Raw genomic sequence first — 13,936 nt, 5'->3', positions numbered from 1 at the left:
TTAATAGACAAGGCGAAAATGGCGGGTTCGTTGGAAAAAATATTCCCATGAGATTTTTTTGCACAATCACATTTGTAATACACCCCAGAATAAGGTTCAAGAAGTCGCCCACGAGAAAAGTGGTCCAAATTTTTTTTAACAATTTTAATCACATTGCAAAAATTAATATTTTGGTCTGAACAATTTTTTTTTGGTTTTTTAGACAATTCTGGACAAAAAAGGTCTCTTGTAATTTTTCTCTAAAGTTGATGGTTTTCGAGTTATAAGCAATTTAAAATTTGAAAAACGCAAAAATGGCCGTTTTTAAGACTTAATAACTCGGTTAAAAATTATTATTATGAAAGTCAGAAAGTGACTAAATCAAAGTTTAAAGCCCCCCTACATGATCCTGAAGAAATTTGTGTCATTAATTTATTACTAATCTGTTATTTTTAATTATTAACAATAAGCCGTAAGAGCGTATTGACGCGGCTGTAAATGTGAGTGCGAGTAAGATGCCCCATTGGACTGCCGGAGTGGCATCACTCTCGCACTCACCATAGACTGCCTCCTAATACGTGCTGGCGCTCATTATTATTACTTAAAAATAACAGCTTAGTAATAAAATTACGACAAAAATTTCTTCAGGATTCTGTAGGGGGCTTTAAACTTTGATTTAGTCACTTTCTGACTTTCATAATAATAACTTTTAACCAATTTATTAAGCCTTGAAAATCGCCATTTTTCGTTTTTTTCAATTTTAAATTGTTTATAACTCGAAAACGATCAACTTTACAGAAAAATTACAAGAGACCTTTTTTGTCCAGAATAGTCCAAAAAACCTAACAAAAATTATGTATGGGCCAAAAATATTGATTTTTGCAATTTAATTAAAAAAAATTGTTAAAAAAATCGGACCACTTTTCACGTGGGCGACTTCATGAACCTTATTCTGGGATGTTTCACGAATGTGATTATGCAAAAAAAATCTTATGGGAATATTTTTTCTAACATACCCGCCGTTTTTGCCTTGTCTATAAAAGCAAAATTCAGTTTTGGATACATTTTTTTAAGCTACTAATATCTAAAATTGCTACTGTATCTCATCGATAAAAATATTTTGGCTTTTTTTGATCTGAATTATTAATTTTGGCTATGCGAGTAAAAGTAATCATGCAGCAGTTACCTGAAATAGTACTTTTACTAGTAAATGGTTTTCTCATTTTTAACAGCAAATGCTTTAAATTAGAAAAGTTTGTACATTGAAATAAATGTAACTTTATACATCTGAAGCATACATTTTGAAGAAATATTGTTTAGAAGGGCGGAAAATATCGGGCAGACAGATTGTAGCATAGTTTCTTTAGTTCTAGTTTATCCGAATATTAAGGAAGTATGAATAATTATTGTAATGAGCAAAGAAATCAAACAAGTTATACTATGCGTTAGTACCAATACTGGGAAAAAGAGAACTTACACGAGAGGCAAGATAAAAATATATAACACGATAGTAATAGGCTATTGATTATGTTCAAAATAAGAGAGATAAAAAGAACTACAATGTTAACGGGATTTTATTGTCTCATGTGGTCATTGGACCTCTAAATTTGAAAAAACCGCGGAGTGCTACCATTTAAATGGGTGCGTTTATGAGAAAGGGGTGAATTAGTCCCTAGGCACAGGGTGAATTAGGGTGAATTCTATGCACTTTTGGTACAAACACGTCTACAGGAAAATTGTTCCAGGTTAAATTTACTATCGAAATATCACACTTTAAACTCAAAAATATTTTTTTTACAAAAAAGTACCGTAAAGCGGGGTTACTTTGCACCATTTTTTATTTTTTTTTTCTTAGAGTGAATATAAAGTTACTTGAAAGAAGATCTGAACTTTTTATTATATACATCTATTGAACAGGTCGTAATATAGCTTTTATTTTAGCTATTTTTTAGGTATATTGCATAATTAAAAGAAAAACCTAGTTTTATTAGTGGTGCAAAGTATACCCTAGAAGAGTCATACTTTGCACCATTCGATATTTTAATAATATTTGGCTACAAGATGCTTGCTGGTGCATAGTAATCCTACAGGGTTTTAAACTTTGCACCAATTAAATGCAAAAAAATGTTTATTGGTCAATTTTTTGAATTTAAACCTACCTACATTTATAAAAGAAACATAAAAGGAAAAAACATTGCTACATTTTAAATGAATAACCTTTATTATAACGACAATAGTGAAAATACAAAGTTTGAAACTAATCCCACCACAATTTGTCGCATTCTGGAACAATGTACAATCCTCGTCTAGAAATTTTTTTGGGAGGTTTTATGGCACCAATCACATTGTCCGAGGAATACCATATTTCGTCGCGCCTTTCTGGCCATTTCCAAGACTTTAACGATTTTGCCATGGCATTGATCATCGCTCCATCATTTTCTATTGCTGTTATTACGCCGGGGTAAACATGATCTTCATAGAAAAATAAAACGTACTCACCAATATTTTTTTTAACAACATCTAATTCAGAGTTTTTAACTTTTTCAGCAATATTCCTTCCAAGAGAACCAGAGGCGAGTTTTTCATTAAATTCTCTTTCTTCTTCCATCCCTTGCACCTCATTTATTTCATCGTCTGATGAATCCCTGCCTAGTGGAAAGTGGTCGTCCAAAACATTGTCCTCCTCTGAATCATCTACGATTTCTGGTTTAACAGCTATATGAGGTGTGGAAGTTGATGCTTCAGTTAGATCTTTTAAAGTAATTTCAGAATGGGCAATACTTTGTCCTGCCGGAACAGTTATTTTCTTTTTCTTCCCACGTGTCTTAAACTTTGTGGCTTCCTTTCTTTTATCTTCTAAATACTGAATGAAAGTGTTTTCGATATCCGACGAACTTGATTTATTATTTGTTGAATGACTATCAGTTTTAGATCGCTTAGTTGTTTTTAACCACTCCAAGAGCGGTGTTACATCACAAGGAACGATACCACATTTTATTAAATCCGGACTTTAATATCTGATCGCCATTCTTTTGTATTTTTTCGATTAATGACCGTAAAAGCGTTGGAAAATGCTGTTTCTCAAGTACATTTGATCTACTGCCTACATGAGTTTCCTTATATTGAGATAAAATTTCCCTCCAGGCCTTTTTCATTGGAGCAAAGAATGCAACATCTAACGATTGTGTAACGGGGGTGCTATTCGGAGGCACACATATAAAATGAATGTCGTGTTTTCGACACAAATCCAGGACTTCAACATTAATATGAGAAGACAAATTGTCTCCTAAAACGACCTTCTTTCCCTGAATTTTTTTAAGCCTGGGCAATAAAATAGTGTTAAACCAATTTGCAAATGTCTGTGATTCGAACCAACTAGAGGCAGTATTTGCATAACGTGTACCAGGGGGCATTTTCAGTCCAGGTGTCCCACAAATGCTTGGATTTGTACACCACATAAGGAGGTAGTAGCTCACCAGCTGCATTTCCACACATCATAAGAGAAATGCTACTTTTTGAAGAGTTACAAATTCGTTCAGGATATTTAACCCCACGTTTAGTTAATACCTTTTTTTTCCGGGATCATCTGTTAAGTTAGTCTCATCATAATTAAAAATAGCATGTGGCTCCACACCAGTTATGGTTTGTCTTAAATTTTCAATGTATTCAGTCATTTGGTCTGCATTGAGCGCTGCTCTGCTTCGTTTAATGTTTGAGGCTATCCTTGCAGTAAGGTCCTTATGACGACTTAAAAATGATTTGACCCAATCGATACCTGGAGTATTATCCTTAAAGCGAGTAATATTTTTTCCTTGACTATTTAAATAGCTCTTTATTATTTGCCGCAATTCCATCCCAGTAACAGGAAAACCAGCATCACTAAGGCTCTGAATACATTGTACGAAGCACCTTTCCTCTTCGTACGAGAATATTGTTGGGTATCCTGGTTTTCCAGCGTGTACTCCTTTTAATTTATAAAATATAGTTCTCCTTGGGATTTTAAAGGTTTCAGCTGCAACTCTTGTGCTCATGCCATCTTTTATGGCTGACAAACATGCCTTCAGATCTTCTGTGTAGTCTGCAAATTTGCGAGATCCCAGTTTCCTTTTATAATGTCTGGGCATTTCCTGAAACAATTTTTATATTTTACTTTTACTCCTGGGGATACTTTGCACCACTTGCAAGTTGGCGGTGCAAAGTATACCCAATTTCACGTCTAAGTGCACATGTCAACAATGTTTTTTTTTTTTTGTTAGTGCTATCCTGGTTTAAAACCGTTATTTTGACAGCTAAAAATCGCAATCGGTTATGGTATATATCATTAGATGTGTACTTACCAATTTTTGACCGCTGTGACTGTCTGTACTGTATGATTTTGCAAAGCCAGAAAATAATAAATTTTTAAGGTTGATATTCGAATCGTTGCTGATGAATAACTGACGACCGCAGGGACAATCGCGCGCGTCTTACTGATGTATTGCGATGTTGCCTATGTGTTCTAAAGGTAGTACAAAAAATATCTAAAGAAAATTGAGCGTAGATTTACACAAAATATACTTTTACACGTTCGGTGCAAAGTTACCCTGCTCAGTGCAAAGTAACCCCGTTTTACGGTAGTCGAAAGAAAAGCGAGAAGCAATAAAAGACAGCAATTTTGTTTTTTTCCCCATAACTTTTTTCCACAGGGATATAGGTATAGGCATTGCCTCAACGAAAAATAAGTTCCATCCTTTTCCTTTAAAATGACGTTTGGTAGAATTCTCTAGGATTTATAGTTTCCGAAATAGTATTTTTCAAAGTTCGCAGCTCACAGCATTTTTGGGCCAATTTCCCCATTATTTCGCAAACATTGTTCTGTAACTTTTTTCTACACCTCTCTAGGTATATGCAATGGTACCCTTAATAGAAAGAGAAGGCAATTACCTTTAAAACGGTCTATTGTATAAGGATGTACGACTATTTTTAAGTAAGTTTTGCTTTTTCAAGGTTTTATACTTTTAATGATTTTTGATATTATTTATGATTATTTTTAAAATTTTTCAGTATGACTTTTTTTCTTGTACATTAGGTATATACCTTGTCAAATGAAAAAAAGCATATTTTCTTTACTTTAAAAAGGTGTATTGCAAAAAATCTTAGGACTATTTTTAAAAAAGATATAGGTATAATATCTAAGGATGTCCGAAATTTAAGAAAAATTTAAATTTTTATTATTTTTTTCAATTAGAAGAATATAATTGCATATTACAGTAGACTCGCGATTATCCGAGGTAACTGGGACCGTAACTACCTCGGATACGGAAAAACTCGGTTAACACTGAGATTGGTTATATTGATAGAAAAACACGTAAATAATCATAACTGTGGATATTTTAATGACAAAATTATTACAGTACTGTCTATAAAAGATAAAAACATTTACCTTATCAATATTACTGTTTAAAAAAGTATTTGATTTTGCATTAGCTTTATTCCTCTTTTGGATTTTGAGGTGGCGATGTTGCGGAAAGGTTTAAAATTGTAACCCACATGTTATGACTTTTGCCTCGGTTAACCGAGGGGCTCGGATAACCGAGACTCGGATAATCGCGAGTCTACTGTATAACATAATTTTTAATTCCAAATAACTTTTCCTAATTACACTTTTCGATATTGTGAAATATAAAGGTTTTTTTCTCTTGAGCGAAATTCATATTTTTTAAAATGTTTCGTACACTTTTGATAACATTTTATATCTAATTATTGTATTTTAGGTTTTAGACTATGCAGAGTATTTTATAAAGAATAACGTTTTTTCATAAAGTTAATAATAAAAAAGTTTTCCATATGGTTCCAACTTAGTGGGACCTATTGCATGCATATATGTCACACTTTGAAACAGCATATCTTGTTTAAAAATAGTCCTAGAATTTTTTGCTATACACCATTTTAAATCAAAGAAAAGAAGCTTTCTTTTTTATTGCACATTGTATATACCTAAATATACAACAAAAAAAGTTATGAGGAATTTAAAAATAATCGTAAAATATATCAAAAATCATGAAAGTGTAACATTTTGAAAAGCAATATCTTGCTTAAAAATAGTCGTACGACGTTATATAGTAGACCATTTTAAAGGTAATTGTATTCTCTTCCTATTACATGTGATATACATTACATTGGATATACCTAAAGCTGCGTAAAAAAAAGTTACACAACAATGTTTGCGAAGTAACAAGGAAAATGTCCCAAAATCGCTGTGAGTAGCGAATTTTGAAAAATCATATTTTGGAAACTGTAAATCATGAGGACTTCTACTAAACGTCATTTTAAAGAGGAAGGATAGAAGTTATTTTTCTGTGAAGTAATGCCTATACCTATATCCCCGTGGAAAAAAGTTATGGGACAAAAAACAAAATTGCTTTCTTTCATGATTTTTTCTTGCTTTTCTTTTGAGTATATTTTTGTAAAAAAAATATTTTTGACTCTAAAATATGATATTTTGATAGCAAATTTCACCTGGAACAATTTTCCTGTAGACGTGTTTGCACTAAAAATGCATACAACTCACCCTAATTCGCCCTGTGCCTAGGGACTAATTCACCTCTTTCTCAAAAACGCACCATTTTAGTTGGTAGCACTCCACGGTTTTTTCATACTTAGAGGTCCATTGACTATATGAAACAATAAAACCCCGTTAACGTTGTAGTTCCTTTCTAAAATACATAATCAGTAGCCTATAATACCGACGGTGCTCTATGCAAGTGAAAATGGACAATTCTGGACAAACATAAGAGCAGGATAAATGCAATGGAGATGAGATACCATAGGCGTAACCAGGATGATCCTAGGGGGGGTTACAACTACCTGAAAGGGGGGGTTACAACTACTGGAAGGTCTCTGAGGGCTATGGTGTTAAGCGTATAGAGCTCAAAGTACATCCCAATGGGGTCGTTATAACCCCCTGGTTATAACCCCCAAAACCCCCCCTGGTTACGCCTATGTGAGATACCTATGAAGGATAGTTGGAAAGACAAAATGGCAGACCAAAAAAAATACAGCAAGTAGTAGAGGCGGGAATAGTTCGGGAAATAGAAAATAATGGAAGAGTTGGGTGAATGAAAATTAAAATAGCCTGCCCAAATCTGACACCCTGTTAGGATAAAAGAAAGGGGAGAAAGAAAGAAAGAAAGAAGAAAGAATTGCAATGCATATTATGTTTATATGGGACTAGCCACAGTTGATTGTAATGATAATTACATTTTCCACTTCGAAAATCGTTTTCAAAAAAGATTACTAAGAACATTGTGTTGATAGATTATACAGGGTGTTTCATTAATAATTGTCCATATAGTAACTGGAGAAACCTTAACACAAAATACGAAGATTTAACCTAAAACACTTAAATAAAATGTGGTTACTTACTGAGTTACAGGGTGTTTTATCTAAAAATTTAAAAACTATTTTTGCTCAGCATTTTAAAACTATTCGACGAATCCTTTTCATACTTAACAGGAAGTATAGGTACTGTACAAACTACTAAATTATGTTAAACAAACGTTTCTGGTTATTACCAGAGGCGTACGACGGGGGAAAGTGAATGGTTGACCCTTTCCAAATTCTACGCCACTGGCGAAATTGCTATTTTAGTTCAATTTTTGGATTCTCCAATACTCTCTATGAAAATAATATACTCTTCATTCGTAACGATAATGTTATTAGTTTTCGAGATCTTTGAAGTTAAAAATGAAACGACACGGTTATTTTGATTAATGTATTGTGTCGCTTCATTTTTAATTTCAAATATTATCTCGAAAACTAATAATTTTATCGTTACGAATGAAGAGCGTATTATTTAGATAAACAGTATTGCAAAATCAAAAAATTACACTAAAATAGCAAGTTCGTCAGTGGCGTAGAATTTGGAAAGGTTCAACCAGCCACTATCCCCTGTCGTACGCCTCTGGTAGTAGCTAGAAACGTTCATTTATCTTAATTTAGTAGGGTGTACAGTACCTACACTTTCTGCCAAGTATGATAAGGATAAGCGAAATAGTTTTAAAGTACTGGGTACAAATAATTTTTAAATTTTAATCATATGAATCATACAGTACGTAAATCGTTCAGCTGGACATAGGGAATATACATTAAGAGAATTGTGTCAGTCGAAATGAGTTATCAATTTTGAGGTTAATGTCCCTTAATGCTAACAACCATATTGTCATCGAGAGGGCTCAGTTGCCACAATTATCTCAATATAATAAAATGTATGTATTTATGTATCTAAATATATACAATGTATGTTCCCTATGTCCATCTGAACGATTTACGTACTGTATCATAAATTAATCAAAATAACTGTGCCGTTTCATATTTAACTTCAAATATCTCGAAAACTAATGACTTTATCGCTACCAATGAAGAGTATATTATTTACGTGGAAAGTATTGGAGAATCTAAAAATGGCACTAAAATAGTTATTCCTCCAGTGGCGTAGAATTTAAGAAGGGTCAACCATTCTCCATCCCCTGTCGTACGCCTCTGGTAGTAGCTAAAAACGTTTGTTTATCATTATTTAGTAGGGTGTCTAGTAGTCGCACTTTTTGCCAAGTATGAAAAGGATACGTCGATTAGTTTTAAAATGCTGAGCAAAAATATTTTTTAAATTCTTAGATAAAACACCCTATAACTCAGTAAGGAACCACATTTTATTTAAGTGTTTTAGGTTAAATCTTCGTATTTTGTGTTAAGGTTTCTCCAGTTACTATATGGAAAATTATTAATGAAACACCCTGTATAACCGCCAAGGTTTGAGGAGTTATGCATTATTAAAATTGAGGTTGGATACTTGGCCACGGTGTTGTAGGCAACATCCATGCTTTGGCTGAAAAGATCTGAGGGTTGATGTTTTATGCCCTTTGGTACATCAAATTCTGATTATTTTTTGTGATTCGGCATTATTTTTATGTGCTTTATGGGGGTCGGTGTATGGGAGTGTTCGTATTGTGTTTGTGTATTGTGTATTGCGTATATATTGTGTATAATTGAAGAGGTACGTTTCACATTTTCTCATCCTCTATTGCTGGTATATTCTTGTTGTTCACTTATTCTTCTAGTATTGACAACCAAAGCGTCCTGCATTCTGCTGATGGGTTTGCTGCACATTTTTCTTCATTTATAGACTAAGGGCCGCTATAGGTGAAAATTCTTAATCATTTTAGGCACGACGGGACCCTATAACTTAAATAGTAGAACCTAAAAGAAAACGTTTGAACACTGTGCCGTCACTTTTCAGTGGCACATGCGTCTACAGTGGCGCATCAAACTTTCCACTTATGGACGGGATACATAAATTAAAAATACCCTCCCTAATTACCAGAATTTAATTTTTTTCATTTTTTAAGTTTTATGTGATTAAGACATAAGATTCATCGTAATTTTAACCCACCACCCCCTTCTCCCTGCCCCCACCATCAAAAACTTTATTTTTCGATTTTATTTTTTTTTGGTGAGATGCAATCAATTTTAAAATTTCAAAAAATTTACACGCATAGTTAAGGGTTTTATAAAACACGTCTATTTTTTATAGACCTGTAGGTTGAGTGTACATAACCTGAAAAAAAATTTTTTTTTTGAAAAAAAGTATATAACTTTTTTTAGGGGATAGCTGCAGATCTAATTTTTTCTTAGTCTTATGTATTTTATCAAACACTATATTTCTAATTTTTTTCAGATTTTTTTGTAACGTTGGTCACCTTCAAAAATCCAAAAAACTGTTTTTTAAGGGGGTTTTGGGGGGTTTGAACGTGTTTTTCTGATTTTTAAATATTCTAAAGAACTCAGTTACTTCAAGTTACATATAACCTATAAAAACAAAGTTTATTTGATATATTATGAAGTCTATAAAATAGGGAAAATCCCCCAAAACCCCCCAAAAAACAGTTTTTCGGATTTTTGAAGGTGGGGAGACTTACGGAATAATCTGAAAAAAATTTAAAATATAGTGTTTGATAAAACACACAAGATAAAGAAAAATTAGACCGGCAGCTATTCCTCAAAAAAAGTTATACGCTTTTTTGAAAAAAAAAAAAAAAATTCTTTTAATTTTTTGAGGTTATGTACACTCTACCTATGGGTCTATAAAAAATAGGCATGTTTTATAAAAGCCTCAACTATGCGTGTGAATTTTTTGAAATTTTAAAATTGATTGCATCCCACCAAAAAAAAAATAAAAACGAAAAATGAAATTTTTGATGGTGGGGGCAGGGGGAAGGGGTGGTGGGTTAAAATCACGATGAATCCTATGTGTTAATCACATAGAACTTAAAAAAATAAAAAAAATTTAATTCTGGTAGTAAGTTCTGTTAACTTTTAATTTACTTATCCCGTCCATAAGTGGAAAGTTTGATGCACCACTGTCGACGCATGTGCCACTGAAAAGTGACGGCACAGTGTTCAAACGTTTTCTTTTAGGTTCTACTATTTAAGTTATAGGGTCCCATCGTGCCTAAAATGATTAAGAAATTTCACCTATAGCGGCTCTTAGTCTATTAGTAGGATGAGGGCTGCTTCTTTGATTTTTGTCTTTTTCATGTCTGTTTCCTTCATGATTATTGATACATCTTTCCATTGTACTCTGTGTCCATTGTTCCAGGCATGTTTGCAAATCTATGACTTATTGAAATCCCTGTTTTTGATGTATGTTTCATGCTCGTTTACCCTGACACTTACTGGTCTTGCAGTTTCTCCCACGTAGAAATTGTTGCATTCACAGGGTATTTTGTACATGCAGTTCTTTGACTTCTTTTGTGTGTTGTTGGGTTTGGTTTTGGACAGGGTAAATCTGAGTGTGTTGATTGTTTTAAATGTTGTTGTGATGTTGTACTTGTTTCGTATCCTTTTTCATTTTTCTGATATGCCCTTTACATATGTTGTTGCCATTCTTGATTCCCTTCTTGTGGGTTTTGCTGGACGGCTTGTGATGTGTTGTTTTGTTTCTTCTATCTTGTGGAATTCATTGTTTATAAATGATAATGCTAATATCTGTTAAAACTGAGAAAATATATATAAATACATATAATTCAAAAGTGAATACAAAATTGTCACTTAAGGGTGAAGGATAAATTGTGAAGGGTGAAATTACTAACTCTTTGTTATATTCGAGTTATGTATATATCTAATTACGGTTTTAGAACAATATTGGGCAGATAATATAACCAATAATTGATTAATAACACCTTAGTAACAAAAATGAAGTCATTTTTCAGAATCAGTTGCACTTTAAAACTAACCTGGTATAATAAAATTCATCGATAGCATTCCATCACATTCATTAGTTGCACTGGACCTAAAAACGGGCACTTAGTTACTAAAACTAAACGTCTAGTGCAATTTTACATCAGTTTTTAATATTCCCAGAAATATGGCATATATCCTGATCTTCCTCAAGACATGAACCTCAATGTCAAGCCTCAGCCACAGTCTCAAGGTCCCGTCCAACAATTACTTGCAGGACTTCTTTCTGGCGGATCTCAACAGGGACCTCCAGGTTCCCACCAAGCTCCGGGAGCTCAACAAGGCCAAGTTGATTACTCCGCTTTATTAACGAACTTATTAAGTGGTCACCAAGAGTCAAAGGTATCGCAAACACAAAGTGTCCCGGGTGCTCAGCAGAGTGGACCGGATTTTGGTTCATTTTTATCAGGATTACTCTCTAGTAATAGTGCACCACCACCTGGAAGACAAGCACCGCAAGGACCTCAACCTCAAGGAGGATCAGATTTTGGTTCATTACTATCAGGTCTTCTTTCTAATCCTAATCAACAAGCAGGAGGTCAACATCCTGGAGGTCAGGGACAGCCTGGTTCCCAAAACCAAGGAGTGGATCTTAGTGGTTTACTCTCAAGTCTCCCTAATCTTCTTTCTGGTACCGCCACTAGACCTATTCAAGAAACTGGCAAACCCTCTCCTGGACCCCAACCTACAGCTGGATCTCAGCAACCAGATTTTGGTTCTATGTTATCCCAGTTACTATCTGGAGGTTCACAGCAGCATCCACAAGGCAATCCTAGCCAATATGGTCCCGGACCTGCGGGATACCAAGGTTCTGGTCCCCAACAGTCACATGGAATAGATTTTGGTTCATTATTATCAAATTTATTATCTCCGCCTTCTGTCCATCCTACCTACGGTGGTTCTCAACCCCCTCAAACTGGCCCCCAACCTCCTTATGGTAATAACCAACCTCCTCAAGGTGGAAATCAACCCCCTTATAGCGGTAATCAACCTTTTCATCCTTCCAATACCGGAGGTAACCAGTACGCTGGCCCAACACAAGCAAATAATGAAGGGCCACCTCCTCAAAGTGCTGGAGGTGCTCCCTATAGTGGACTTCAAAGGTCGACATCAGCCACAAAGGGTGCTGGGCATGACCATGAGGATGTAAGTGATCAATTAGAAAGAGAAATGGCTCGTGAAGGAGTTCCTAGACAGAATAGTGGTCAGGAAAATAGGCAAAGTGGTAATGAGGTAAGTGTTTACAGTACACTGGTTCTGATTTAGATAGTGAAAAATATTTTTAATTATTTAATATCGAAAAGGTGATGGTCTATGTAAATAACAATAGATTTTAAGTATACTACGTTTATTTTAAATTATTATTACACTAAGATTATTTTTTCTAATTATGTCATCTTCTCAGTAAAGGGAATAGGAAACTTTTATTATTATAATCGTTATTAGCCATCTTCATTTCAGTAATTCTTCTGAATTTGTGGTTTCACTTTTTGTAATAGCAGCTTTCATCTAAGTCTGTTTATTTGATTCATTTTTTTATTCGTATAGACCTAAAGTGTTATGTGCACACTTCCATATTTTATTTTTCCAATTATACCATGAACCACCTAAGATTTGCCTATGACTTCGTTTTAATATCTATAGGCTATTGATTATGTTCAAAATAAGAGAGCTAAAAGGAACTACAACGTTAACTGGATTTTATTGTCTCATATAGTCAATGGACCTCTAAATTAAAAAAAACCGCGGAGTGCTACCATTTAAATGGGTGCGTTTTTGAGAAATGGGTGAATTAGTCCCTAGGCACAGGGTGGATTAGGGTGAGTGCTATGCACTTTTGGTACAAAGACGCCTACAGGAAAAATTGCTCCAGGTTAAATTTACTATCGAAATATTACATTTTAAAGTCAAAAATATTTTTATTTACAAAAATATATTCAAAAGAAAAGCAAAAATCAACACGAAAGAAAGCAATTTTTCCACCTACCTCTACCGAAAGTATACTTTTCCGGACCTGATTGTAGGGAGCAAAGTTGTACTTTTCCTCCCTAGGGAGGAAAATATTTTTCCTCCCTAGGGAGGAAAAGTAAAAGTGACGTCATGGTATTTCATTCATGAAATATAACTTATTGACGCCCTGTATAATACCTATGTTCTATTACGTAAGTATCTATACATTTTAACGTTTTTTTAAAAACACTGTATTTTGCAGAATGGTAAAAAACTGTAAATTGTAATTCTGATGTAACAATGTTTACATTAATAATTTGACTTATATTTGACAGTTGACAGTTATATTGTACAAACTTGTTAGTTTTAGTTCTAATAAATTTTGTTGGTTAGTTACGTAAATAAATTCAGTAAAAATGAAAAATGACTTGTTATTTGAGGAAGGTGGAAAAACCATATGTATAACATGGGAGTAAAGTGCCTTTTCCTCCCTTGAATGATTACTGCCCTCCGCTACGCGTCGGGCAGTAAACTTCATTCTCGGGAGGAAAAGTAGCACTTTCCTCCCTTGTTATAAAAATAGCTATTGTTTTTTGCCCCATAACTTTTTTCCACGGGGATATAGGTATAGACATTGCTTCAGCAGAAATTAACTTACATTCTTTCTCTTTAAAATGACGTTTAGTAGAACTCTCTAGGATTTATATTTTCTGAAATAGGATTTTTCAAAATG

The 13,936-nt window shown here is 33.9% G+C and overlaps 1 protein-coding gene across 1 annotated transcript in view; it reads left to right on the top strand.

Annotated features, from left to right (window-relative positions):
- LOC126887244 (spidroin-2-like) overlaps positions 1-13,936 on the top strand; it is a 79,895-nt gene that overhangs the window by 47,616 nt on the left and 18,343 nt on the right. Inside the window, exon 6 of the mRNA XM_050654651.1 lies at positions 11,377-12,486. Within this exon, the coding sequence (XP_050510608.1) occupies positions 11,377-12,486 (1,110 nt within the window). The remainder of the gene's footprint in view (positions 1-11,376; positions 12,487-13,936) is intronic.

This window comes from Diabrotica virgifera, chromosome 6 (assembly GCF_917563875.1).
Source record: "Diabrotica virgifera virgifera chromosome 6, PGI_DIABVI_V3a".
Lineage (NCBI taxonomy): Eukaryota > Metazoa > Arthropoda > Insecta > Coleoptera > Chrysomelidae > Diabrotica > Diabrotica virgifera.
The sequence above is the reverse complement of the archived record's forward strand: the minus strand, read 5'-3'. Positions and strand labels throughout refer to the sequence as shown.